Source organism: Microtus ochrogaster, chromosome 4 (genome assembly GCF_000317375.1).
Source record: "Microtus ochrogaster isolate Prairie Vole_2 chromosome 4, MicOch1.0, whole genome shotgun sequence".
Taxonomy (NCBI): domain Eukaryota; kingdom Metazoa; phylum Chordata; class Mammalia; order Rodentia; family Cricetidae; genus Microtus; species Microtus ochrogaster.
In genome coordinates, this window is record NC_022011.1 from 79,258,679 (window position 1) to 79,286,606 (window position 27,928).

The 27,928-nt window shown below is 44.7% G+C and overlaps 1 protein-coding gene across 2 annotated transcripts in view; it reads left to right on the top strand.

Moving 5' to 3' along the window:
* The window catches only part of Nostrin (nitric oxide synthase trafficking), a 53,254-nt gene extending 26,368 nt beyond the window's left edge, over positions 1-26,886 (top strand). Inside the window, exons 7-16 of one of the 2 annotated variants that reach the window (XM_005346514.3) lie at positions 780-878; positions 5,261-5,386; positions 10,938-11,036; positions 11,143-11,268; positions 15,978-16,086; positions 18,191-18,279; positions 21,325-21,450; positions 22,358-22,472; positions 23,742-23,828; positions 26,692-26,886. In XM_005346514.3, coding sequence (XP_005346571.1) covers positions 780-878; positions 5,261-5,386; positions 10,938-11,036; positions 11,143-11,268; positions 15,978-16,086; positions 18,191-18,279; positions 21,325-21,450; positions 22,358-22,472; positions 23,742-23,828; positions 26,692-26,828 — 1,113 coding nt within the window. In that variant the 3' untranslated portion in view covers positions 26,829-26,886. The remainder of the gene's footprint in view (positions 1-779; positions 879-5,260; positions 5,387-10,937; positions 11,037-11,142; positions 11,269-15,977; positions 16,087-18,190; positions 18,280-21,324; positions 21,451-22,357; positions 22,473-23,741; positions 23,829-26,691) is intronic. The other variant, XM_013355680.2, reaches the window with a different exon arrangement.
* The last annotated feature ends 1,042 nt before the right edge of the window (positions 26,887-27,928 follow it).

Consider the following 27,928-nt stretch of genomic DNA (forward strand, 5'->3'; position numbering starts at 1 on the left):
AACTAGCTCTTGTAGACCAGGCTGGTCTCGAACTCACAGAGATCCGCCTGCCTCTGCCTCCCGAGTGCTGGGATTGAAGGCGTGCGCTCACATGGAATTCTTGAGTTGTAATCATTTCCTCGCTCGCTCGATTCAATGCAAGAAGAGGCTTCACCTGTCAGTCCTGACGTGCAGCCTGCTTGGGAGATAAAATTGCAAATTCTGAAGGACCAAGTACTCTTAATTCACGCCCATTTATCATCAGGCACGTGACTGAGCTAAAAGAGGGGCTACAAGCGGCTTGTGCCTTGAACTTCCTCACATAGCATCTTCACAAGTTTCAAGGAAGGACGTAGGCGTAGGCATTACCGCTGATTCCCTCGACCTCCCTGCCACACACACACACACACACACACACACACACACACACACACACACACACATTGTTTCATTTTGTAGTCTGAACTCTCAGTCTGGGCTTGGTGGTGCAAGTCTGCATTTCCAACGCTGGGGAAGCCAAGGCCCCAAAAGAGTGAGTTCAAGGTCAATTAGCAAATGTCTAACTCTCTTGCATATAGTACCCAATATCGTGACAAAATGTACAGTGGTTCCTTATCAAAATATTTGCTGCTGTAGTATTTGGGGCAGATATTGAGATAAAGGATGGGAACAAAGAAGTCAAATCTCACAGTCATTCACAAACAGAGCTCGTTCCAAAATGGAAGCGCTTTTCTCTACATGGCCATTTCTGCCTCTTTCTGCTTTGTTTCCTTCCCTTACTTGTATGTTTCTGTCTCTAGGCTAAGAAAAAATTAATGGTGAGTACCAAGAAGCATGAAGCACTTTTCCACCTTGTAGAAAGCTCCAAGCAATCTGTGTCCAAGAAGGAGAAGCAAAAGGTGAGCCATCTTGGTAGCAGGAGCACGCTGCTTAGAGATGTGGCTTCCTGCCCTCTGCGGGACATAGAGAACTGGCAGGCTCATCCTCTGTAGGGATCTGTAGGTTGGTCAGGTATGAAAAGGGATTTCAAAGTCACTTGTGGTTCACATAAGATTTTTGAAATATATCGTGGACATGGCATATTAGACTTGTGGTGTCCACGGTTTTGATAGAGACTCTTAATTTTAAAAATTCTCAGCTCCCTCTCCAAATAAGTAAATATATATCCTTTATGTTTATGGGCTACTATATATAACACTTTGCATATTACACTAATATGCTGTGAGCAGTATAAAATGAAAAGTAGAAATACTTATAAGATGAGAGAAAGATAAAATGGCATTTTAGAATATTAGCTAACCATGATATGTTCATATAACTAGGAAATAATTATCAAGTAAGTATGCAAATAAAATATACCCTCAAGGGAAAAGTATGGAATGAATCACAGTAAATATAAATTTACTTTTCCACCATTCATCTTGGCAATTTGAACTTTTAAGAAAGTTCTTGTCATATCTTCCTACATCACCCAGATTTTTCTTTTCCCTCTGGGAGTGGGTGGGGAGGATGGAAGAGGGAAGAGGATGGGGTCTAGGCTTGCTTCTGCTTCCAGAGAAAACTGGGATTGCTAAGCAGGAGAACAGGAAGAACTGCCTAGCAGCAGTGCTGATGATAGAGCACTTCCACGTGCATGAGAAATGAAGGCCAGGTCTGGTGTTCACTTAAAAACAAAACAAAAAAACAACACCAACAAAGATCTAATTTAAGCAGTGACTGTGGGAGGGATCTATGATGTCATCCACAGGCAAAGGCCATGGTCACAGGCCCACTGTAGGAAGGTGGGGGAGGGCACTGCTTTCACCCCCAGGGAAACTGCTACCGAAGAAGAAATGCACCTCTCAGCTGTACCAGTTTTTCTGTTGCTGCTGTTGCTTGGCATCAAGGAAGAATAGCTTCTGATGAGGGTAGGAAGGCTTGGGCATGTTCTAGTGCTGAGATCTTTACCTTTAACTGCAAATGTGCAAGGGAGAGCCCAGTTCATCCCGTGTTCTCAGACTATGGCTCCCTGCCTCCCAGACCCTCTGGTGATTACCCGACTTGTCCTGTCTTAGACAACCCCCTCCTGCCCCACAATGCTTCTTCCCATCAGTCTTCTGAATTCCCAGGTATCATGGTCTGTGTGAGCAGCTGTAAGAAGTTACCATAGCCTGGGCAGCTGGCACCACAGGGTCTATTTCTCATAGCCGTTAAAACAGAAACCTACGTAAAATGACTTTAACTAACCCACAAATAAAACTGTCACACAGTTTAAGGAAGCCACTCAAACACTTGCCCGGTGCATACATCTTACTGAACTTCTTTAGAGTCAGAATTGCCATGGTTCTAGAGATCAGGAGCCAGCATGGTCAGATTCTGGTGAGGGCCAAGACGTCAGTCATCTCTTCATAGCCTCATAAGGCAAGGAGAGAGCTCTGGGTTCCTCTCGTAAGGTCGTTGATCTCATTCATGAGGGTTCCACTCTTGGGATGCTTCCCAAAGACTCCAATTTCTAATGCAATGATGTAGAGAAGTTAAAATTCAACATTCATATTTGGAGGTGCTCGTCCACTTCCTCCAATGCACCTCCTGCCTTGGGAGAGCAGGAAGAGTCAGAGGGAGGTTCTTATGACCCTACCCATTCCTCCCTCTCTCTCTCTCTCTCTCTCTCTCTCTCTCTCTCTCTCTCTCTCTCTCGCTCGCTCGCTCCTACACTAAGATTTATTTGAAGGGTTGTCTGTGCTCTGTCTCCACTTCCCTGTTCATTCCTCAAGCTACCCCACGAACTTCTCAGAAGCATTGTACATCATCTATCTCCCCTTCTGCAGGCAGTCTCTTCTTTTAACTTTATCAGTATCCTATTCTTGGTCCCCTTACATCTCTGGATATTTTATCTTTGCCTCCTTTATGGATGTCATTTTTTTCCCACTTGGCCCTTATATATTGTTGTACCTGAGGATTTCTTCCCAGGGCCCGTCTGTTTAATTCATTGTTGTGTCTCCAGTGTCCAACAAAAGATTCTCAATATCAGGCACTCAATAAATAATAGATTCTCAACTTATATACTCCCAAGGCTTCAACTCTAATTTCTACACGGACAATGCCTAAATTTATGTCTCTAGCCATATCTGTCTCTAAACTGTCTCCTGGCACCTCTAGAAATCATCTCTCTCTACCTAAGATAAGTCTTTTCCCCTGCATCTTCTGGGTCTCTGTACACCTTTAGCTGGCATACCATTCCGATTCTAGCCCTTAAACCAATTGCTTCTTGGATGTGTTGACATCCCCATTTGTTGACATCCCCATCTCCCTGACACCATCCACCAAGGCACACTCATCATTTGCCGGGATTACTGGAACTAACAAGTGGGCCCCTTTGCCTTTAGTGTTGGCTCTTACTGTCACTCACATGCAGGGTGACTTTCCTGAAACTTAAGTCATCTATATTCATTCTCTTCTGAAGAGCCTCTGAAGGCTGTCTAGTGACTTCACAATGTGGGTTACCCTCTGATACGTGGCTCGGCAAGGCCTTCCCTGACTTGACCTTGCCTCCTGTTCGCCATTGTCTCTGACTGTTCTTTTTAGGTCCTCGGGGCTCATCAATTCTTTCCCATAGCAGGGCACTATATTGTTATCAGGTTAAAATTCACAAGCTCGTGTTTCTGCAGATAGATGTGGCTCATTACCCCTGAAATGCAAAGCTGAATGAGCCTGGTAGAGGTCATACATCACAGAGCAGCAGTGTATTGTCTGGAATAATAAAGAGAACAGTCTTAGTATTCAGCCTCTTGAATGGATGTTCTCCATTATTGTAACATTAGTCAAAACGTCCTTAAACATAAAGAGGGTCAGTCATAAAATAATACTAATAAAAAAAGCCTGTCCTTGAAACTTCTAAACTGCTAACACCGGGAGGGTGCGTGAGAGCCACCTGAGTACCTGCAGCTAGCCCATTACAGAGCTAGCTAACGACTGACTATCTCTACTGGGGGCCCTAGAAATTGCTACTTTATTTATTTATTTTTAAAGATTTATTTATTATGTGTACAACATTCTTCCTCCATGTACGCCCCGCATGCCAGAAGAGGGCACCAGATCTCATTACAGATGGTTGTGAGCCACCATGTGGTTGCTGGGAATTGAACTCAGGACCTCTGGTAGAGCAGCCAAGTGCTCTTAGCCACTGAGCCATCTCTCCAACCCCAAAGCTGCTACTTTATAAATACCAGTTCATACCTAAGAACGTGAAAGCTGCGAATCATTCGTGCAATCCAAATCCTCGTCTCTCAGAAATGGAATTGCTTGTCTGGACATTTCCATTAGCTGTTTCAGCAATCGTGGTTCGGGGAGTTCGATATTGCCTTGATTTCCCAAAGACTTAGCAATCAGAAAGCAGATGTCATGGAGGGGACTGCTTATGAGGGGCAGATCCTTGCAGAGCAAAATGAAAGGAAACCATATGTCTGCCTGTCTTTAGTGAGAAGCTAACATGGGATCGGATCTCAGGCTTAGTGTTGTAACAGGGTCAGATACATGATGCGCTATGTATCTCACGTGTATTACCGTATTGAATCCTCCCAACCCCTCAGTGAAGTGGGCGCAGCCATCCCCATCAGAGATGCAAAACAGTCTCTGTAGCCCATGAAAGTGAAGTCACTTCTCCTGATGCGCTATGTATCTCACGTGTATTACCGTATTGAATCCTCCCGACCCCTCAGTGAAATGGGCGCAGCCATCCCCATCAGAGATACAGAACAGTCTCTGTAGCCCATGAAAGTGAAGTCACTTCTCCTGCAGCAGAAATGAGACTTCCGATCCATGGCGCCTCCTTCCACAACTCTGCTTCTAGCTGAATAACGGCGGTTTGGTTCCCTATCATAGAAATAGGTTTGAAATTTGTATGGGTCAACAAGCCTCTACTCACACTGGGAAGGAAGGAGGAAGCCATAGGATGTGCCAGTAGATTGCAGGTGGAGTTCTCGGACCTACTTTGTAAACTGTCAAATTCAGTCATTTGGCCTTAATGTGAGGGATGTGGACAGATCACTTCATGTTTGAGCATTCAGTTAGAATTCAGTTTCTTCAAGCATAATACTGGAGGTCTATTGAGAGAACATTCAATGTCCTTTAATAGTTTCAAAAAAAATAATAACCTCCAAAAACCTAGATTTTGTCTTCTGCGGTAACTATCATTTATAGGGAGCGGAAACTGAGGAACACTGGGCCCCATGTGATTGATGGGATCCCAAGAGCTCTCTTGTAAATGTGCCGATGACTGTGTGACTCTGATATTTGACTTTAGCTCCTCAACAAACTGAAAAAATCCACTGAGAAGTTGGAAAAGGAAGATGAAAGTTACTACCAAAAAAACCTGGCCGGCTATTCTACTAGACTGAAATGGGAGAGCACGCTGGAGACCTGCTACAAGGTACATCCGGAGTTCAGTTTTCCTCTCCCGATGTCGTTTGTGTAACCTTGGGAGTGAAGGAAGACTGGCTCTGTATTCACGAGATCTGCCATCTTTCTTAGCTCTGACTGGCTCTGCGTTCTCGAGATCTGCTTTCTCTCCTAGCTCTGATGCTCACTGGTAGTATGGCGTGAGACAGTCCGCCTTCCCTCTCCCTGATTCCATCTCTCCATGAACATAATTACCAGTGAGAGTTCATGTGCACCATTAGCCAGAGTTTCTGCTCCTAATTCTCAGTGGAGTCTAAGCCAACATGAAAGAAGTTCTAGCCAAGAAGAATGTAAATTAAGACTTAGGTGTTAGTGATTCAGAATGGAATTTCAGCAGACTCAGTGTTCATGTATGGAGTTTTCTGCATTGGGCATTTTGTTGAACAAGTAATATATAACAACGAATAAGATACTAACTCAGAACCTTAAAAGTGATTGTTGGTAACACAGAGATACATAGAGGAGGAATTCTGAATTCTGTGGGATGGAACGGTTACTCTGTGGTTAAGAGCACTGGCTGCTCTTCCAGAGGCAATTCTCAGCACCTGCATGTCAGTTCACAGTCATCTGTGATTCCAGGCCCAGTGAGTCTGACACCCTCTTCCGGTCTCTGCAGTCACTGCATTTGTGTGGTTCATATACATACATGCAGGCATCATACCCACACACATAATTTAAAAAAATTATGTGTGTGGGTATGGTGCCTGTAAAAGAAGAAATTGCGTCAAATTGACAAAGATAGGCAAAGATGTGAACACACAAATTGCAAAGGGAAAACACAAAATCACAGCTAAGCACATAAAGAGACAGTCATGTGTCAAAATTAGGGAGTGAGAATATCTAGTATTAGCAAGGATGTTAGAAAATAAAAACTCTTGAAGCTTTGTAATGAGATATTTAACAGTATCTGAGAAAACAGAAAAGTGGTTTTGCCCATAATATAGAAGTTCCTTGTAGGGATCCATCCTGAAGAAAGGTTTAAACCTGTACTTCAATACGAGGTACAAGAATGTTTATTGAAAGATAGTTCATAATTAGACGGTGAGAAAACATTGAACTCAGTCTTCATGCCTGTCCATAGAAAACTCTTAAAATGTGCTCTAATTTATAAAGTAGGCCCATTTCCAGCTATAAATAAACCAAGCCTATATTGAAATAGGAATTAGCCTCAAAACAATGATATTACGGGAAAACAAATCATTCGTACATCCACATAGAAAGGTTTCAACTCACACCTGATGCATATCGAGTTGATACGTCTGTAAACAGAGTGTCCAGACCTGGGCTGAACCAGGGAGATGGAACGCCTGGTGGGAATGGCGCAGGGCTGCAATGTACAGCCATTCCGCTTGTGAATGACTCCTGAGAAACCAATATAACCACTTCCAGTCCTAAAATCTACTTCAGATATAGAAGCGCAGCTTTGCTGGACTCTGCAAGTCAACACAAACATTACCATTGTCCCCGCTAGGTTCCTATTGCCATAATAAAACAGGATGGCCAGCCGGGTGGTGGTGGCGCACGCCTTTAATCTCAGCACTCAGGAGGCAGAGGCAGGCGGATCTCTGTGAGTTCGAGACCAGCCTGGTCTACAAGAGCTAGTTCCAGGACAGGCTCCAAAGCCACAGAGAAACCCTGTCTCGAAAAAAAAAAAAAAAAACAGGATGGCCAAAAGCAACTTGAGGAGGAAAGAGTTTATTTGGCTTACAGGTTATAATTCATCATTGGAGGACACCCACAGAAACCTGGAGACAGTAACTCAGGCAGAGACCATGGAGAAACTCTGCTTATGGTTTTTCTCTCTAGGGCTTGCTTCATTATACAGACCAGAACTACGTCCACAAGGGTGAACTCACCTACAGTGGGCTGGGTCTTCCCTCTATTTTCAGTAATCAAGGAAATGCCCCCAAAGGTTTGCCTCTAGACTAATCGGATGGGCGCATTTTCTCAATTCAGATTCCTTCTTGCCAGATGACCCTAGCTTTTAGCAAGTTGACAAAACCAAACTAAACCAAAAAAAGTAACCAGCATAATCATATGAAACAGTGATCAAGTCTGCTTGGTAAGAACTTGAATATTTTTGTTTCACTTTTGTCTGTGTGTTCTAAGTTTTAAAAAAATGTCTAAAACAGTTACTATAATAGTCTTTAGAATGTATAGTGTGTTTGTGTGTGTGTGTGTGCGTGTGTGCATGTGTGTGTGTGTGTGTGACTTTAAGATAGTGTCTCAAAGCACAGAGTGCCTGTTAAAATTAGCCTCTGGATGGTAGTAGGAAGGGTCCAGGTAACTTCTAGGCATACTGTAGCTTGAAGTCCCTGCTACGGAAAGAGTAGGATACATCTTCTGTTTGAAAGCAGATCAAATGAAAACATAACCCCTCCAAGATCCCCTGTGAGTTCCCTGAGGCCAGAGCAGCAGAAACTGAAGAGAATAATTAAGCCCAGACAGGCTCTCAATCTGCCATCCCTTGGTAACTCTCTGACCACGCTTCCTATCTCCATGCTGTCAAACAGCTGGAGGCCCTCCAGAATGCCTTGTCTCTCCATCAACCATTTCTGTACAGAAAGAACAAGACGCCAGGAAGCAATAACTCATTAAATGAGATATGGATTTTTCCCCTTTGCACAGAGGAATTCATTTCTGCCTCTTCTCGTGAGCAAACACAAATCATTTTAATGATTTCCCTGAAATGTAATTAAAGCTGTTAAACATCCCCATCTCTACAAAAGGACACCAGTTATTCTAATTTCAGATTGATGCTTTGGTTCTGCGCTTATCGATATAAAGAAAGAGCGACTCCCCAGAGTGCCGTGTGTTCGAAGTCTGACTTTTATTCCCCATCCCGCATCCTTTGCCTGCATTGCTAGACTGCAAGAACCAATTCCTAGGTTTTTAAAAGTAGGATAAGGACCTTTTTTATTCCTTTTAAAGGTGATCCAAACCGATGAACTGCATTTGTCTTGCATGTTTGTTAGGAGAAATTTTAAATCTACCAATCTGTTTGATAGGCTATTTCTCTGTGTCTTTAATTCTTTATCGGGAAGGCAGAAGGACAATTGGTCACGTTCAATTTGCTGATGCCTGTGATTTTAGGGCAAGTCTCAGGAGAGACTGGCAATTGCAGAGGCACTGGGCTCTCTTGACTAACAAAAAACGGTGTAGCTATCTAATCAGGTGGCTATGAGGGCGCAACCACCGGCTTCCCATCAAGATGTCGGGGATCGGGGGAGGATCTGTATTCCTGTTGGTACAGAGGTGTTTGTTGCGGTTGACTGTTTGGCTGCTTCCATTTGAAAACACATTAAAATGATCTTATACCAGTAAACAAATCATAGCATACAATACACTGGATTATCACTCCCCCTTAAAGACACAGCTACAACATGGGTGGACTTTAAAGATACATTTGATGATTCTTCCTGCTTGAGACCTACAATGGTCAAGTTCAGAGAGGGAGAAAGTAGAACGCTACTGTCAGGGGCCGGGAGGAGCAGGGACAGACAGTCATTACTTCACGGGTATAGAGTTTCCTTTTTTACAAGATGAAAAGTGGCGGGGAGATGGTGCTGATGAGAGCTGCAGAGCAAAGCAGATGTTCTTCAGAGTAGCGAGCTGTACCTTTCAAATGAGGCTGCTTATATTATGTAAACCTTATCTCAGCTAAAAATGTAAATTCAAACTGCAAGCGTTGGTGGCTATGTCCAACAGATAAATAATAGCACAAGGATGTAAAAGGAACACCAACTGATCAAGCCAGGGGCAACCTTTGACTTTGTGCTGCCCCGCCTGCTTACCAAAAGCCTTGATACCCAGTCATCCTTCTTCCTTGGGGCAACGGTACCCACTGATTTTCCCAGAGCCTTGACCTTATCAAAACCACCTGTGGAGAATGTTGACCCAGACACCTGCCATCTCTCTCAAAGCTCACAGTCCTCTGGGGGTCTATTCTGCAGCCTGCACTGTTCCAACATGGCCTATACATCTCCCCTGATCACTTTAGCTAGCCTCGGTTGCTGAACTTCTCCATCCATCCTGAAAGCCACAAACCAGCAAGTGAGAGCCAAGGGTCCAGTAACTTACTTGCTCTAGAATGTTAATAGCCAGCGAAGCTATCCGCATAACCTTAACAAGGCTAACAAGCTCCTCACTTCCTTATTCACCCTTGCTAGCTAAAAGTCATAACACCGCAGCTGCGGAATTTTTGTTATCCTACATGAAACAAGGAGGCCGTGCTCTTACCTTTAGTCGATAGACTCTGATCCCCAAGGTCTAATAAAGGTTAGCATTAAGAACTCATTGTAGGGGGTTGGAGAGATGGCTCAGAGGTTAAGAGCACTGCCTGTTCTTCCAAAGGTCCTGAGTTCAATTCCCAGCAACCACATGGTGGCTCACAACCATCTGTAAAGAGGTCTGGTGCCCTCTTCTGGCCTGCAGACATGCACACAGACAGAATATTGTATGCATAATAAATAAATAAATATTTAAAAAAAAAGAACTCATTGTAATTAGAGATTCCACTCTTATCATATGGTTTCTTGAAGATTAAAGAATGGGGACTGGAGAGATGATTCAGTGGTTAATCACAGTGTGTCCTCAGGCACACATGTGACATACACACATATGTACAGACAAAACACTCATGTCGAGTCCCGTGTTGGGTGACATCTGTTGGGGGTCCAGCGTCAATGGTTTGTACGGTCTAGGGTAGGGGATGTGTGGGTTAGAAATGCTAGGCAGGAAAGAACAGAGACACAAAAGAAATAGACAGAGACATTGGGACCCGGTGAATTGGGAGGGCGACCCGGTGAATTCTGAATCCGCCAGTGTGAATTTTCCATACGCTTTAAATACCCCAATCCAAAAAGGGGGTGGGGGGAGAAGGAAAGACTTCTTTACCATGATACAAACAAGGAGCAAACAAAGTAACTACTTCTTCAATACCCAAACATCAAACTACTATAACCTGAGTCAAATAGGATACACCTTCTGTTTGAAAGCAGATCAAATGGAAAGGCAACCCCTGCAAGACCCCCTGTGAGTTCCCTGAGGCCAGTGCAGCAGAAAGGAAAGAGAATGAATGAACGTTGCTTCTTGTGTGCCTTGCTTGTATTGTTAAGAATTTTGGAAGTATTTAGTGTCTAGAAACATTTCTAGGAGACGGAGATGGGTCTTCCTTGGAGTCAGTCTCTTCTAAAACATCAAAGGTGCCTCTTAATGCCCTCATTTCTCTTTTTTCCTTTCTCACAGACAGCAGGTAACTTGTAGCATCTGCCCCCATGCATGCTGTGTGCAGGCAGAGGAACATAGGGAAGTTTAGGCATTAAATCCATCTTCAATGGCAGTATTAGGACAGACAGCAAGTCAGATCCGTGCCCTGGGATTCTCCTTGCTCTGCAGTTTGGATGTACCGTAGTGAAAGACAAATCAGGACAGTTTGCTCAGGGTATCTCATGAGGCGGGAGGGGTGACGAGCTCTGTGGAGCAAATGCTTGATCTTTCCTCATTTTCTTTTTTCTCTCCAGAGCATGCTGGAGCTAGAGAAGGAAAGGATCCAACTTTTATGTAATAATCTAAACCAGTACAGCCAACACATCTCTCTTTTTGGACAAACGCTGACCACAGTGAGTAGCAGAGATGGGTCCATTCCTGGTGCGTGTGATGGAGGGGGAAAAGGTGGAGGGAAACGGTTCCTCACCCTCCCCCACTCTCCTCTGCTCGGTTTTACAGTGCCACACCCAGATCCACTGCGCCATCAGCAAGGTTGATGTTGAGAAAGATATCCAGGCTCTAATGGAAGAAACTGCAATCCTGTCTACAGAGAACAAATCTGAGTTCCTACTGACTGACTACTTTGTAAGTACGGAGCAGAGCGACAGGAACTGACCTTCACAGGTCACCTTGGCCATGCATTGAGAAGTCAAGTGAAAACAATGCTAAAGCAAATGTCTTCTTCCTCACCCCCAAACCTAGTCTCCTGTAGCCCACAGCTGACCTTTGAACTCTTGATCGCACTGCTTCATCCTCCCAAGGACTGGGATTACAAGCATGTGTCATCATGCCTGGATGGAACTCTCTCCTTTCCATAGAGTTATAAATAATCATAAAAAATAATCCGTGGGTTACAACTGCAGCAATACTCCATTGAAAGGCTGACTGAGTTTGAGAATCTTGTTGGGTCTTTGTCTTGGTCGGTCTTGCATGCTGCCAGAACAGAATACAACAAACTTGGTAACTAACAGAGATCAGAAATTTAGATGGATTATGGTTCTGGAGGCTGGGACATCCTGGGTGGCTGAGTCTGTTGAGGATCTTCTTTAATGCATCATAACAGGACAGAAAAATGAATCATATGGGTGAGAGAGCAAGATTGAACTTGCTTCTAGAACAAACTCATTCCCATGACAATGACATTAGTCCGTTAACAAGAAGAGTCCTCATGTCTCATTGCTGAAAGTCAATCTTCTCAGTACTTCAGCTTGAGGGACTCTTTCTTTCTTTCTTTCTTCCTTCCTTTCTCTATTTCTCTTTTTTCTTTTTCTGTTTTCTTTTTATCTTTTTTATTCTTCTCTCATGCAATACATCCCAACTGCAGCATATATATATACATATATAGTTACACACATACATACATATATACATATACACATGTATAGATGCCAGCATACTTTGCTCTTATTTGTCCTTTACCCCATGGCCTTACCTTCTTCCTCCTTATCATGCTTGTTATTCTCCTTCCTCCTCCAAAGCAGACTTCCCTTCTGCTTTCAGGCTACATGTGTTCCTCTGCTCTCCTTATTCTCCCACCTCTTCCTCCCCTCTCATCGTTCCCTTCCAATCTCTACTTTCTGAATCTGTATGTGTGCAAGCGTGTGTGTGTGTATGCATGCACACACACATTTAATTTTTTTTGTTTTGTTTTTCCAGATAGGGTTTCTCTGTAGCTTTTGGAGTCTGTCCTGGAACTCACTCTGTAGACCAGGATGCCCTTGAACTCACAGAGATCCACCACCTGTCTCTGCCTCCCAAGTGCTGGGATTAAAAGCATGTGCCACCACCACCCAGCACACATATTTAATTTTTGCAATGTGAATTTCCCATCTCTCACCTGGCAACACATAGCAGCCTGCTTCCTTCTGGATGAGTGACTCAAGATATCCCAAGCCATAACACTCATAGAGGAAGCACAGTTCTGTGTAACTGGTCCCAGCAGAGACTTCTTGTCATGGTCTGTGTGTCAGAAGTCAGAAAGAGCAACTCTTACTCAAAGGAGAAGAGATGTAAGTCCCGAGCACGGGGAAAATTGGCACTTTTAAAAGATTCCTACCCTTGAAAAATTAGGACCAAACTGCCTGAGACCTCTTCTTAGGCCATTTGGGGGTTTCTGCTACAGGGTGGTGTTTATTGCTGAAAATGGCCCAGTTTCTCTCAGCAGACCAAGTGGTCTTGCTTCTGTTACTCATCCTCAGTCTTTTGGGTGTTTGCATTACAGGTGTGAGCTATGCACTCAGCTTCTCAGAGTAAATTCTTTGACCTCCAGGAGCTAGCTGATCTAAACCAAACAACAAAAAAGAGCAAAACCAAACTCCCCCCCCCAAGCTTCTCCTGGCCTTCATGCTTGGAATGCCAGGCCCCAGGATCCTAAATTTTTCTTTTCTTTTTTGGCTGCTGAGGAGTGAATAAGGCCAGGGCCCTCCCCCATACACGGCAGTCAAGCGTACGACCCTGAGCTGTACACCTTATACCTACACCTTATACCTAAGAGTTGATGACTTCTGCTCTTTCCTGTGCTATCTGCTGGGACTTATCCAGGTTCCAAGCTCGCTCCCGGCTCTTACCCGGCTCTGATCTGCTGAGCCAATCTACTCATTTCCTCCAGCTGGATTCCATAGAGAGCCGACCCAGAGCCAAGAACCAGTACCCCTGCTCAGAGACCAGGGACGGAGGGAGAAGGGAGAGGAAAAGAGCTCTGACTCCGGACAAGACTCACCTTTCTCCCCCGCCCAACAGTCACCCAAGCAGCCGGCTGTTTCTTTATTGAGCCTTTTCTTTCCTACCTCGGCAAAGGTGAAGGGAGCTGCGGGAGGCGGCGGGAATAAAAAGGGAGGGCGCTCTTCCCTGCCAGCTTCGGTTAAGCAGGTATTTCTAGACACCCCTCCCAAAGGGCAATGAAATGCCTCCATCACCTAACTTATCAATAACATAAAAGTATTCTGGGGGATTCGAGGGTTCCGTTGCAGCATCAGGAGTTAGGACGGTTCATCTCTAATGGGCATGTTCAGGGGAATTTATGTTTTTTGAAAAACTTGGGTCCCCTAGAATTCAACCATGGTGGCTAAATCTGTCTCAGATGACTGACGAGGATTGCCATGCTATCCTTAAAGCTAAGCCTTCTAGCTTGTGACCTCGTGGTCATCGGCAGTATGAACTGGCTTTTATCCAGTGCTGTGACATTTACTCAGACAGGAGCAAACGAGACCAGAAAGTAATCTGAGCTCCTACTGTGGAAGGCCAGTGACCAGTGTGGAGCTACTTGTCAGTTCTGTAAAATCCCTACCTGAAGGATTGCAGCTTGACACGCCTCTCTTGGTACTGCCCTTCTCCCGGTCAGTGTTTGGGGAAGAAGGACAGAATGTGGAGACACCCCATGTCCCCAAGTTAGTTTTTTCAAAGCAGAAAGGAAGGGGAAGACAGGGATGAAAATGAAAGGTGTCTTTTCCTTCCTCCAACATTGCACGAACCCTCAGATGGGCAAATGGACAGCAAAACTCACCTGATGTTTGCTTATCAGCTGTAGCCACAATGTCCCCACGGGGCTGGCAAGATAGCAGGCAGAGTGAAGGCACCGCTGCCCTGCCTGTAAGCTCGTTCCAAAGAGCCACATGTAGGAAGGACTGAACCAACTCCCACAAGCTGTCCTATGACCTCCGCAAACATCTGTAAATAAATAAACGTAATAAAGTTTTAAAATGCCACTGTCATCTTTGTCAATAAAATAAGGCTATGCTGGGACATTTGGCTAGGATTCTATTGAAGTGCTAGGAGGTGGCATTCCTAGTAATGAATGTTTAAATGCAAGGTGTCCCCAGAAGGTCCGGTGTGGGAGCCACACTGTGATGGCATTCCTCCAATGAGATCTTAGGACTAGAGTAAGGTGTCCTTAGGGCTTAGTCAAGTCTCACCTAACGGTACAACAGCAGTTGAGACCTCTACTCCAGGCAGCTCCAAGAAGCAGTGGTGGAGAATCTGGGGTCGGAGTATTATTTTTGTGTTTAGGGGCTGAATACCTGCCGGCTTCAGCCTGAACCTTCTTTCATATCTTGGTGTCACAGGTATGATAAGGGAAACGCAGCCAAGCTCACCGAGTAAGAGGTGGATGTAATAAAGACACAGGGAAACCTCCTTTGTATGATACAGAAAGAAAATCTTTTTAGCAACCTCATATTTTTATGGGGATGATGCTCTCATTCCATATCCTGCGTGACCCCCACTTCGTGGAGGTTTCTCTAAAGCCAGGTTCTCCCCCCTCCCGGAGCAGCTCCCTCCTTCCTCTGTGGGTTGCTGTTTACTCATGTTCAGCCACCTCCTGACCCACCAGCTTGATTGTTTTCTTTTCACCCAACCCGGAAGTAACCCACATGAGAACTTATACACCGCCAGGTCTTGTGACTCATGCCTGTAATACCAGCACTTGAGAGGCTGAGGCAGGAGGATTGCCCACATGTTCAAGCCCAACAGATTGAACCAAATAGTGAGATCCTGTCTCGAGATGAAACAAAGCAAAATGAAACCACATAAACGTAGCAGCTTCTGCACTGACCTCTCATCCAGCTCATACAGGCCCCGTTTTCTTCCACCGTTCTTGCCCTTTCCTTTCTTTGCACCGTTTCTCCTGCGGAATGCCCTTGGTCCTCCTTTCACTTCGCCAGTCTACAGCCTTGGTGCGTGCCCACGTGTGGCCTTGAGTGGCTGCTTCTCCTAACGCCGTGCTTGGGGAACTAACCAGGTAGCGCGCGCCATCTGGGGCTGAGCATGCGTCCTAGCTCTAGAACGCCTGATAGCTAGCCAGCGCAATATCCAGCGAACGCTCGCTCCGCTCCTGACGCAGTCCTAACCTGAGGCGTGCAGAGTCCCGCAGTGGATGATTAAAAGACTTGAGTTTGAATCAATATCAATTATGTCATAAAGCATGAGGTATCCGGCAAATAATTTATTTATCCAGAAGCTGAAGTCACCGCAGAAAATCTCTTCCCCCAAGAATCATTTGCTTTATTAAATAGAATGCTGAGCTGTGTGCTGATGAATTGTGAACAGGATGTGACCTTATTAATCAGGCCTAAGACGTAGAACAATGTGCGTGAACCAACTATTACCTTCATTTTTCAATCTCGTCCTCTCTGGTGAGACTGAAAAACCATCAAATATGATGAATAAGAATAAAACCAGCAAATACAGTGTAAGAGTAAAAACCACCAAATATAATGAGAGTCTCAGAAAAACTCTAAGTAGCGACTCTCACTTGTTTCCCTTACGTTATTAAATGTCATTTTTTTCCCCTTCCAAAGGAAGAAGATCCAAAGAATACAATGGATAAAGAGAGACGGAAGTCATTGATAAAACCGAAATTGCTGAGACTGCAAAAAGACATCGAAAAGGCCTCAAGGGACAAAGAAGGTGTGTGATTTTCATGCCCCAGAACCGTGGCTGGCCTGGAACTCACTCCATGGAGCAGACCAGGCTGGCCTCACACTTTGGTCCTGTCTCTGCCCCTTGTGCTCTGGCACACACACTGGTGTCATGCCTGGCATGTGACAATGTCATTCCATGCAAGATAAAGAACAGTATTACATCACACTCGGGAGCTTTACTAAGAGCTAGGGTTCATCTGCTTTTGTGGAGCAGGGCGGGGATCTTCTCTTTAAAGAACTGCATATTAAATCTAAGTTGCGTTGAATCAAAGGAAAAAAATTTAAAGTCAGGTGTGGGGCTGATGGGATGGCCCAGTGGGTAAGAGCAGTTGCCTTGAAAACATGGCAGTGTGAGGGGATCCCTAGAACCCACGTGAAGGTGAAGGGGGAAGAGCTCTGCCAAGGTGCCCTCTGACCTCCACTATGCTCTGTGGTACATATGTACACATGCCTTACACACACACACATGCACACACACACACACGATAAATAAAAAAATTAAAAAAACAACTTAGTGTAGCACGATTAATAAAAACCAAGAGACAGAAATTGGGGTTAAACATGAAGGTCAGAAAAGGAAAACAGCCCGCCGCTGGCTCCTATCTCTACCCCAGTATGAAATGGCGATCCTGCCTCCAGGAATCTCAGAATGAAACTGTGTCTGAGAGCTGTCTCCTCCTGTCTTCTATTCCTCTCTAGGGCTGGGATTAAGGTGTGTATCACTATTGCCCGGTTTCTATGGCAAACTAGTGTGGCTACTGGGATTAAAGGTGTGTGTCACCACTGCCTGGTCTGTAAGGGTGAGCAGTGTGGCTGTTTTACTCTCTGATCTTCAGGCAAGCTTCATTTATTAGAATACAAATGAAATACCACTAGAAGTTAGGGTCAGGTGTGGGTAAGGACTCAGGAGGTCGAGACAATAAGAGTGCTGTGGGCTGAAACGCAGGCTGAGCTACATAGGGACTTGAAGGCCAGTCCAGCATAGAGTGAGACCCCAATCTCAAAACACCAAAATAAGGAAGACAAAAAAGTCGAAAAGGACACTTTGGTCAATTTATGAGAATTTTGTAAGTAGTTCACTGTTCTGCTTTAGGAATGTATAGTTTCATTGATTCTCAAAGTGGCTGGGATGAGAGACGATTTGTGGGATTTAGACATGATTTGGGGGTTTCATTTCTGTCCTTTTACTAATGTTTGAAATGTTATAACAGTTATTCACGCCAAACCCTATACTCGGGAGTCAGAGGTGAAATATCACGTGCACTAATTCCAAGACAGGACAGACAACAAAACATCCTCACATTCACAATCCAGTGTCTTGGCAGGGATCTCAGGGTTTCTTTTGACGTGACGAGGAAACCCAAGATAGGGAATGCTGCGGGCCTAAAAGGAACACGGAGGAAGAACCTAGCAGGATCGTGTAAATGTGAGGATTATTGGAATAGGCCAAAGGAAACTCAAAATCTTATCCTGAAAAATACTGTCGGATCCTTTAAGCACCGGCATTTCTCGAATTTCATCCAAGAAGAGTAGCAATAAATGAGCTGTATGTTCACTAATCATCTCCATTGAGTGAAGTCCCATGACAGCTACACAGAGAAGCCCTTCCCCCACCCAATCCACCTCCATTTAGGAAATCCCACTGGAGCACGAATAATAAAAACCCAGAGACAGACTGGGGTTCAACCTGAAGACCAGAAAAGCAAAGCAGCCAAGCCACTAGCGAGCTCTTACCTCTATGAAATCTTCAGACTGAAAGGGAGCGAGTTCCTGTCTCATCCCACTTTATATTCCTCTCTAGCACTGGGATTAGAGGTTGCACCACCACTGCCCAGCCTCTGTGACAGACTAGTGTGGCGGCTGGGATTAAAGGTGTGTGCACCCACCGCTTCTCCTGTATGGCTGACTAGCGTGGCTGTATTGCGTTCTGGTCTTCAGGCAAGCTTTACTTATTAAAATACAAATGAAATAGCACCACATCCCATGTGTATCACTTGTAGCCTTCAGGATCTCTTTAAAGGTGACTGTTCCCTGTTACCACCCAACTAGGACTGGGTGAAAGGTGACCTAGCATGGGCTTTCATTTCCAGGCCTGGAACAGAAGCTTAAAACACTCTCCAGCAACTCTTCCTTCGCTGATGCCAAGAGCCAGAAGGACGCAGAGGTCTTAATGGACGAGGTAAACGTTTGCAGAGTGCATTTCCTGAAGAGGGGGTTATTTTTAGACTATTTTTCAGCCCACTTACCCTGTTTGTGGCTCCTTCCTGCTGAATCAGAACAATTGAGTCGGAGAGCTGAGATAGCCTGCTCCTGCACGGGTTGTTGGAGGGCTGTGGAAGCTTCCTGTCACCTAGAAATGTTTACTTTACTTTCTGTAAAAGAGAGACACAATTGTGTCCTGAATAGAAGTCTCCAAAATAGAAGCATCCGTTAGTGGAATCCAAGGCACTTTGTTCCTGTCAGGTGTCTGTAATCACCAAATCGCTGGCTTGCCATTCACAGAAGCTGATTCTTGGTATTAGATTTGCTGGCCGTAGAAACCTGGAATGTTACTGCTTCTCCTCTGCAAAATGGGAATACGGATACTATACCATAGAGCTCTTTTGAGGATGCATTGTTATCCAGAAAATGCCACCGCAGTGCTCAGAGAAGGAGTTCAAAAGCTGATCGACAGCTTGTTCGACTTGATGATTATTTGCCTTTGACGGTGGTGGGATAGTATATGCACATAGCCGTTTTGTTTTTTATTTTCAGTATAATGTCCAATACATTATGAGGGACTGTCCTCTGTTATGAAATGGTCTTTGCACCGGGTGATTTTGCCCAGTGTAAGCTAGCATAAGATCCTGAGCGGCCTCAGGCCTGCCGGCCTAAGCGAGGGCGGTTAGCAGGTTGGGTGCATTACATCAGTTCTCAGCTAACGTTGAGCATATCAGGATGAAACCTCATCATGAAGAGGGGCCGCTAAAGTTATTAATAAGATTCTACTTTCCATTTTTTTCTTCAACTGACATCAGAATCCTCTAAAAACAAGAAAAAAGATATGGCTATAATCGGGAAGAGGGCATGGGGGAGTGGCAGAGGAGGGCATGGGGCGTGGCAAAGGAGGGCACGGGGGCGTGGCAAAGGGGCATGGGGGCATGGCAGAGGAGGGCATGGGGCATGGCAAAGGAGGGCACGGGGGCGTGGCAAAGGGGGGCATGGGGGCATGGCAAAGGAGAGCACAGGGGTGTGGCAAAGGAGGGCATGGGGGCGTGGCAAAGGGGGCATGGGGGCATGGCAAAGGAGAGCACAGGGGTGTGGCAAAGGACTCTGAGGAAGCAGGGAGGTATTTTAGAAGCAAACTTTTGGAGGACTTTGGGTGAGAGTGAGAAGGGGCTGGAAGAGGGCTTGTGCTGTGGTTTGCATGATGGGACATGGGCTGCTGTTAATACAAGAAGAATTCAGGAAGGGTGGACATTTTTAGTAATGTCTTAAAGGATATAAGAACCCAGAGAACTTTTTTTTTTACCTAACCTAACTTTCCTGAGGAAGTAGCTATCTAATAATTCTGACCAACTTGGGAGTTTGAGTAGTGGTTTGGTGAAAACCGGCAGATGCGGCTAACTATAATTTGTGGGGTGTGTGTGTGTGTGTGTGTGTGTGTGTGTGTGTGTGATTTAAGTATAGATTTCCTTTAGTAAGAAGGCTGCTGCAGAAATGACCCTAATACTTTCTGTGAAAAGAAAGATCTCATTCTGTTTGCTTGGGAGCGGAGATCTGAAATACTACTGCAATAACATGTGGGTATGGTTTACAGAAAGTCTTAAAACACACTATAGGATATTTTGTGTGACAGCACAAAATGTTCAATTAACTAATTCAATGCAAAGGATATCTACCAAAGTAGAGTCATAAAAAGCAAGGCCCTTGAAAGACCCTCAGAGAGGACCTTCCCTCAGGAGGAGACCCCTAACCCAAGGAACAGTCGAGACCACTGGCTGCAATTAGCAAGAGGTTTATTGGGTGGGTACAAGTACCTGTGGGCGGCAAAGTCCTTTTGGAGGACTTGTGCACCTGCAGGCTGGGAGAAGGTCTTTTTATAGGAAAAGGGTGGCAAAAGCAGGCATACAGAAGCAATGCATGGTTACAGGGATCTCATTGGTCAGTTCGAATGAGGCAATGGATTCATTTAGGGGACAAGTTCCCCAGAGATATGAAGGTCTGATAATAATAGCAGACTTGGCCCTATCTAGGGCACATGTAGTTTTTCCCAGAACTGTTCGTTACCCTCCTAGGCCTGGTGTCTGACCACAGATATCCTGTTTGACCGCCTAGGTGTAGTAATAGGAGTGGCGGGCTGCATCCCCGGCACCCGGCCGCCCCCACGGCTAGCTTTACCCGAAATAATTACACAGAAACTGTATTCTTTTAAACACTGCTTGGCCTATTTCTAACTAGCGTCTTCAAGGCTAACTCTCGCACCTGGACTAGCCCATTTCTTATAATCTGTGTAGCCCATGAGCTGGCTTACCAGGAATGATCTTAACCTGTGTCTGCCTGGAATGGGAGAATCATGGCGACTCACTGATTCAGCTTCTTTCTCCCAGCCTTCTGTTCTGTTTACTCCTCCCACCTATGTTTTAACCTATGAGGGCCAAGCAGTTTCTTTATTGCTTAACCAATGAAATCAACAGATTGATATATGACACTCCCATATCACCTAGGAGTACTGACTTTACCTTGAACTTACATTTGTTTGTGTGAAGGCTTTGCAAAATGGCATTACAGCAGCTAAGCTGGGGTCTTTCAGCCCTCGTCTCTTCGGTTGTCTTTGTGTTGAGTTTTTCTCTCATTGCCAGCATTAGACAAGCATTAGCGTCATTTGCTCACAAACTAGCCTAGCTCACACAGAAGTAAAGAGACGAGATAACTCCTGAGCTTGGGACTCTATCAGCAAGCATGAGGCTTCAAGTGGTGGGTACCAAATCCCACAGAACTCCTCACCTCGGGAGAAAGGGACACGGGTGGTATTGACAGATTTCACAGTATTTTGTAGTATCCGGGTTCTTGGAGAGGTAAGGGTCTTGTTCTTTCAGTGTTCTTCATGTGTATTCATATGTGAGCCGAGTGTGTGTGTTTCTAGACCTCTTTCCCTTTGGAAGGGATCCTGAGATTCCTTTGTTCACCGGCTGTGCCCCATTCTCTTGACATTTCCTCCCATGGCCACACGACGTGTCTACAGAACAGTTTGAAACTAGACCTTTTGCAAGCGAACTCCTACAAGCTGTCGTCAGTGTTAGCAGACCTGGAGCAGAGGCCGAAACCCAGCCACCCCTGTAGCGCCTGCATCTTCAAGTGGAAGGAAAAGGTAACGTGGAGATCACTGGGATGGCTTAGCTGGACTGGCCAGGCAGAAGGGCTTACCAGAAAGTCAAGGCAGAAAACCCACCATAACTTTCAAGCTGTACCTGTGCCCCAATTCTTGCTCTGGTGACTAAAATAAACTTATTCTTATCTCTGTTGAGCACACTGGCACTAAACCCAACGAAACATGTCCTTTGGAATGAGACTCAGTCACTCAAATGAAGAACTCAGGATTTCTCCTCTCTCTCTTCAGTCCTTAACTTTAGCTTTACAATGTGCTATTGTGGAACCTCCAACTAACTTGAAATGTTGGTATTCCAACAGACCTAGACTGTAAGGTCATATGGCAAGCCTCAGGTTCATCTTAGCACAGTGGAAATGTTTAACCCAGTACATAACATGGCTACACCACACACACAGGTGTCCGTGCAGGGCCACACTCTGGAAATTGTTACGCAGACAGCTACTGCTTGTGGCTAGTTTCGTGACATTCTGAAGGGAAGTATAACCAAACACCCAGCAACAAAGGGACAGTATTCTTTCTGAGGAGAGTCATGCATTCTCCTCAATCATTTTATTGGTTCAATCATTATATTGGGACCCATTAAACTTGGGTTTCCAGAATTGTTGTGAATGTTTCTATTAGGCCCAGACATATAGGTCCAAACTGGAAATGCAGACTATAACATATAGTAATCATCTCATTCTGAAACTACTTTGCCTTTGGAACAAAGAAAGTTGAAACACAGGGGGTCTTAGAAATAGTTTGATTATTTATGCATCATCCCCATTTTAAAAAAAACCCACAAACATAAATCCCAAGGAACTGACATACAGAGAACAGTGTTACATGGATATTTATAGCGTGGTTGTTTAAAATGACTTTCTTTTTATAAACTCTATTTGCACAGGAACACTCTCACACTTACGTAAGAATATCCCGGCCGCTTTTGACGACGAGATTAGAGAAAACTGTGAGCAAGGCACCTTCTGGCAGGCAGAACAGCCCTAGTTCTTCACCTTCAGGTAATCCAGTGCCCAAAACAATCGTGAGCTTGTCCTCTGGGTAGGGTTCATCGCTAATATTTAAATATGATTTCTAAGCTACATTCACCCATATTTACTAAAAAGAAATTACCTCTCAGCCGAGAGTGATGAATTTGTTAGTGTCTGTAGTTCTGTGTCCAAACGTAGAAGGAAAGGTAGGTAGGCCTTACGAAGGAGTGCAGGCTGGGAACATCATTTTATAACATGAGAAGCTATGTATGCACACGTGCACGTACATACATACATGTGCACACATGTATACATACACACGGTCATTGTCCCTCGGCTACACACCACAATCTCAGCTCTCCAGTGATGGAGGAAGGTCATTGGTTAAAAAATAAAGAAACTGCTTGGCTGGCCCTCATAGGTTAAAACATAGGTAGGAGGAGTAAACAGAACAAAATGCTGGGAGGAAGAGGAAGTGAGCTCAGAAACCATGCAGCTCCTTTCAGAGAGGCCACGCTTCCCTCTCCCAGGTAGACGTGATAGCTCTGCTCTCTGAAGCAGACACGATGGAGCAAGCCGCCAGGTCAGACATGCTGAATCTTTCCCGGTAAGACGGGTGCTACACAGAGATGGGTTGATCAGGATGTCAGAATTAGCCAGTAAGGGCTAGAGCTAATGGGCCAAACAGTATTTGAATGAATACAGTTTGTATGTTGTTATTTCGGGGCATAAGCTAGCCAGGCTGGGGACACAGCCCCACCGCTCCTATTACAACAGAATGGCGCCCCAAAAGAGTTTTAGTAAGACCCAAGGCATTGAGGTTGCACAATCTACTCAAAAGCCACCAGTGAAATTTTTGAAAACAGTTTCCTAATCAACAAGGGCTAATGAGACACACATGCTCAACTCTTCCCTTTCTCTACCTGGATGGCAAAGCTGGCATGTTTTAAAAAGAAAAACTGCAGCTACCACACGCATTACCGAATGCTATCAACCATGTGCACACGGAAAGCAAATAATTTTAAATTGCCATTGTTATTAGTATAATAATAGTAATTTTCCTCCAGAATTAATATCTCCTGCATAATCTGAGTCTTCATTATATGATATGCATAGTTCATATACATGTTGGGTATATTATAGATACTTATTGGACCAAGGAAGAAATATTAGATAAAATTATAAATTTTTTTCAGAAAATTCAAATTATGCACCATTCTGTTAAACAAAGAATTTCTGATTGTGTTCATTTTGCCTACTGAGTCACCATGGTAACTACAGCTTCATCCCAAACTCTAGCCTCTGGGTCCCAAGTCAGCAACAATCTTTGCAAGGCCTTGTATACCTTCCAAGCCAGGCAAGATGATGAGCTGAATTTGGAAAAAGGTAAGACTCGTTATCATGTATTTTAATTGTTTTTTTTTCATGTTGAGATGCTTCCTTTGAATAAAATTTGTCTTTCAGGGACAGCGTTAAGTTGTTCCTGGCTGAGGTTTTCAGTCATTCTTTGCAGAATAGAGACAAAGTACATGAAATTAAGGCTTGTGTAACCTTAATTACACAAGGTCATTTCATGTTTCTAAGTGTGTGTCGGGCACTGTTGGGAGCATATTGTTCAATTATTATTCACAGAACCCTCTGAGACAGACATTATTTATTCCTGTTTATAGCAGAGAAGAATGTCACAGAGAAAAGTTCTGTACTTAGACTAAAATCACAAGCAGGAGCAGTGAAGGATTTGAGCTCAGAACTCAGTCACATCCTTAACCACAGTGCTATACTAGGGCAGGATGCCACTCGTGGGGATTCACTGGAGACAGAACTCCACCTTTTTGTTTTTTAGAGGGAAGAATTACAGAAAAGTGAAGTAATAGCTCCCTTAGTATGACAGAAAGTTCTAGAGTCTGAGTCCATTGGTGCCCAGGTTGTTTGTTCCCCATTTCTCAGAAAAGAACCTGGAGCCCCTCTAAAGGATCAGGTCCCTTTGTGTCAGAGTATTTCCCAGGGAAGTGTTTCCAGTAGATTATATAAACTAATACTCCTAAGTACAAATGTCCAGCCTCCACTTTCTGCACGTCTCTATGGTTGGATGTCCAAGCTAAGGCAGAGACCTAGAAGTGTGCCCATGAGAAAGAATTATGCCATAAGAGAAGCTTATTATCCATGGCCATGACTTCCAGAGCAATAGAAAATCAAGATGGAGAGTCGGGCAGCGGTGGCGCACGCCTTTAATCCAAGCACTCGGGAGGCAGAGGTACGAGGATCTCTGTGAGTTAGAGGCCACCCTGGCCTACAAGAGCTAGTTCCAGAAGAGGCTCCAAAATTACAGAGAAACCCTGTCTCAAAAAAAAAAAAAAAAAAAGAAGAAAAAGAAGAAAGAACAAAAAGAAAATCAAGATTAATGTTGTAGCAAATGACAGCTAACAGTCATTTCATGTTTCTTTTCTCTTCTTTCTTTGTTTTTTCAAGACAGGGTTGCTCTGTGTAATGGCCTTGGCTGTCTTTGTAGACCTGTCTGACCTCAAACTTGCAGAAATCTGCTTGCCTCTGCCTCTGAGTGCTGGGATTAAAGGTGTGTGTACCACCACCGCCCGGCTAGAGGGAACATTCTAGTTACCACAAGCTAGTCAGATTTAATTACCACAGACCAATCAGATTTCTCCTAGCTATCATTTTCCTTTTCTAAGAGTGAAAAAACACATTTCTTAGAGACTACTGAAGAAATCAAAGGTCCCCGAGTTTATGTTTCAAAGTTTACATTAATTATCTTATCTATATCAGTTCTCTGTTGGTTGCAAAGCCCACCTATATTTTAAAGTTTAAGTAGCTCTTGTCAATGAAACATGGCACCAGAGGCTGGGGGACCATAACAATAATATTTCAAGTCGTTTGTCTGAATTTGCTTACATTTCACCAAATAGCCTACTGGCCCAAGTAGATTCTTTGGAGAGGGAGAACTCGGAATCAGAATGAGCTCCTGTGAGAAGAAAGAGAAAACCATGATTGGGAAGATAGGACGGTACCGCCACCTGTCCCTCCAGACCAGGGCTGGGCAGGGAAGAGTGAAGGAGACATCAGTGAGAACGGGGCTAAAGAAAAGCAGATGCTGGTCCCGGAAGTGGGTGTTTCTACCTTGATGTGTGGGAAGCAGCCTGGTAGTCGGCTTTTCAAAGCTGTGGCAAAATGCCTGAAAAATAACAGCTGAGGAGACAAAATAGCTAGTTTGGCTCCTAGCTTCCAGGGATTTGGTTTGTTTGGTTGTCTTTCAGGTCTGTGGGGAGGTCAAAAATTTGAGAGTTGAATGTTGTAGCAAGGGAAGAAAGCTGCCCCATTCTCCATAGCCAGCCAGCTGGGAGGTGGGAGGAGGATGGGGGAAAGGAGAAGGGAGGGGAAGGGATGACCTTGACCTTCTAATGCAAGCCCTTCAGTGTCCTTCCTGCAAATAGACCACTGAACAGGCCATTCAATATGAACACATTAACGAAGTCAGCAGCCTCAATATCCAATTATCTCTCAACAGCACCACTGTCCGGGCACTAAACCTTCAACGCACAGACCGTTAGGGGATGCTTCATAAGCAAATAATATGCCCAGAGAGAGAAAAAGAGTTCTTTCAAGCCAGAGGCTTAACTAAAGTGTGCTGGCCCACCCAGCAAGTTTACAGTTACTGAGACCATGGTTACTTTTTTAAAGGGCAACCAAAAATTAGATAAGAACTCTGTTAGGAGTTTGGCTTTACTCATTTCCTTCAAATGATTATCTCCAAATTGATGTTTTATTATTAATAAGTCGTCTAAATTAATGAATGGAGGCGAGATTTCTACGTGAAACTGTAGAAAGACTGAAGCCAAATGTGACACAGGGAGTTATCACAATTTCAAGAAAAACTATTAATAGAGACGCACTTCCAATGAAATATTCTCAACTCTCATGGCCACCCTTAAGGTATGGTCAGCAAGTTTGTTGACAAGCTGTTCACTGCACGTAAAAGGAGAAGCCAGCTGTGCGATTCTACCACCATTCTGATTTTATGCAAATCCTTAACATCATTTGGTAGTTCATTATTTCACTCTCTTTAACATCCTCAGCTTTTCATGCACAGCACTCAGCAAACTGTGCTTCATCCGAAACAAATGCAGAAAGCAGTTTCTTGGGTACGGAACTGTTCTTCAAAGCTCTTACCAACTTTGTGTGGCTTGTGCTCAGGCTACCCAGAACCATTGGTCTAACTCAGTGTGTGTCCTCGCAGGAGACATTGTGACCCTACATGAGAAGAAGGAAGAAGGATGGTGGTTTGGCTCTTTGAATGGGAAGAAAGGCCATTTTCCTGCTGCCTATGTGGAGGAACTGCCTGCAAAGGCTGGGAACGCAGCCACGCAGTCATAAAACAAGACTGGACACCTGGGGTGGGGGCCTTACGTGTTCTGTAAGTGATGTGCTGCGAATAAAGAGGCGCAGTTATCATCTTTGCGAGTTTTCCTTATGCAGTGGTGGTAGAGACCTGCCTGCATTCTATAGTACTCGGTGCTCAGGGGTATTAGCTCAAAACAGAATTATTAAAGACAGTTGGATTGAATGAAGCACAGAAGTTTATGGGTTCCTAGAATTCCTAAAATCTAAGACCCTAGAGACGACCCACTCATGACAAAACAGAGATGGTTATCCAGAGTGACTTCAGCCACTTGCCCAGTGACATCATTATTTGGGAGTTCACAATAATTAAGATTTAGGTGCCTCTTTTCTTTAGCTTTGGGTGGTGACGAGAACCAGCAGACCAAGCAAAGCCTGGGAAATAAGAAAGAACTCAGACCAAAGCCAAATCTAATCGTGATAGAGAAGCAGGATACCATATGATAGACACGGGTTGGGAAGCAAAATAAAGGATCAGGAACCAGGCTCCAAAGTCCACTGGGCTGGTGTCCACTGTGCCCGTTTGTGCTCTATGCGCTACCATACAGTTCGTGAACTGGGCAAGGGGCTGCAGATTGAAACACAGCAAAACAGTCAGACAGAGACACGGGTCATCCTTGAAACAAGAATGCCCCAAGAATGCCCCCTTTATTGCATACCAGAGCCACTTACATAGGGATCCTTAACTGATAGCCATGCCCCAGCCAAACCCACCAGAAACCACTCTCCTGCCATCAGGAACTCCTGAGGATCTCGTGCTCAGAGCAGCTGCAGGCTGTCTCAGAGCAGAGGAAAACAAGTTGTTTACAAGAAATTCAGGATCTGGGGGTTCACTGCTCCCAACAGGCTGGGGGTAGGGGGGTAGATGGGAGTGAGACCCTCAGAGGATCTCAGGGCAGAATGAAGTTTCAGCCAGAGCCATGACCTTCTGAGATAACTTCCCAGCCCCTGCCCACCACCAACAGCTCTTAGAGTGAGGTTAAATACAAGCCAAGAAAGGCTTGGGAACAGAAAAAGCAAACAGGAAGGGAAAGGAAGGTGGTGTGTGGGATTTCACGCCTCCTTTCCTGTAGCAG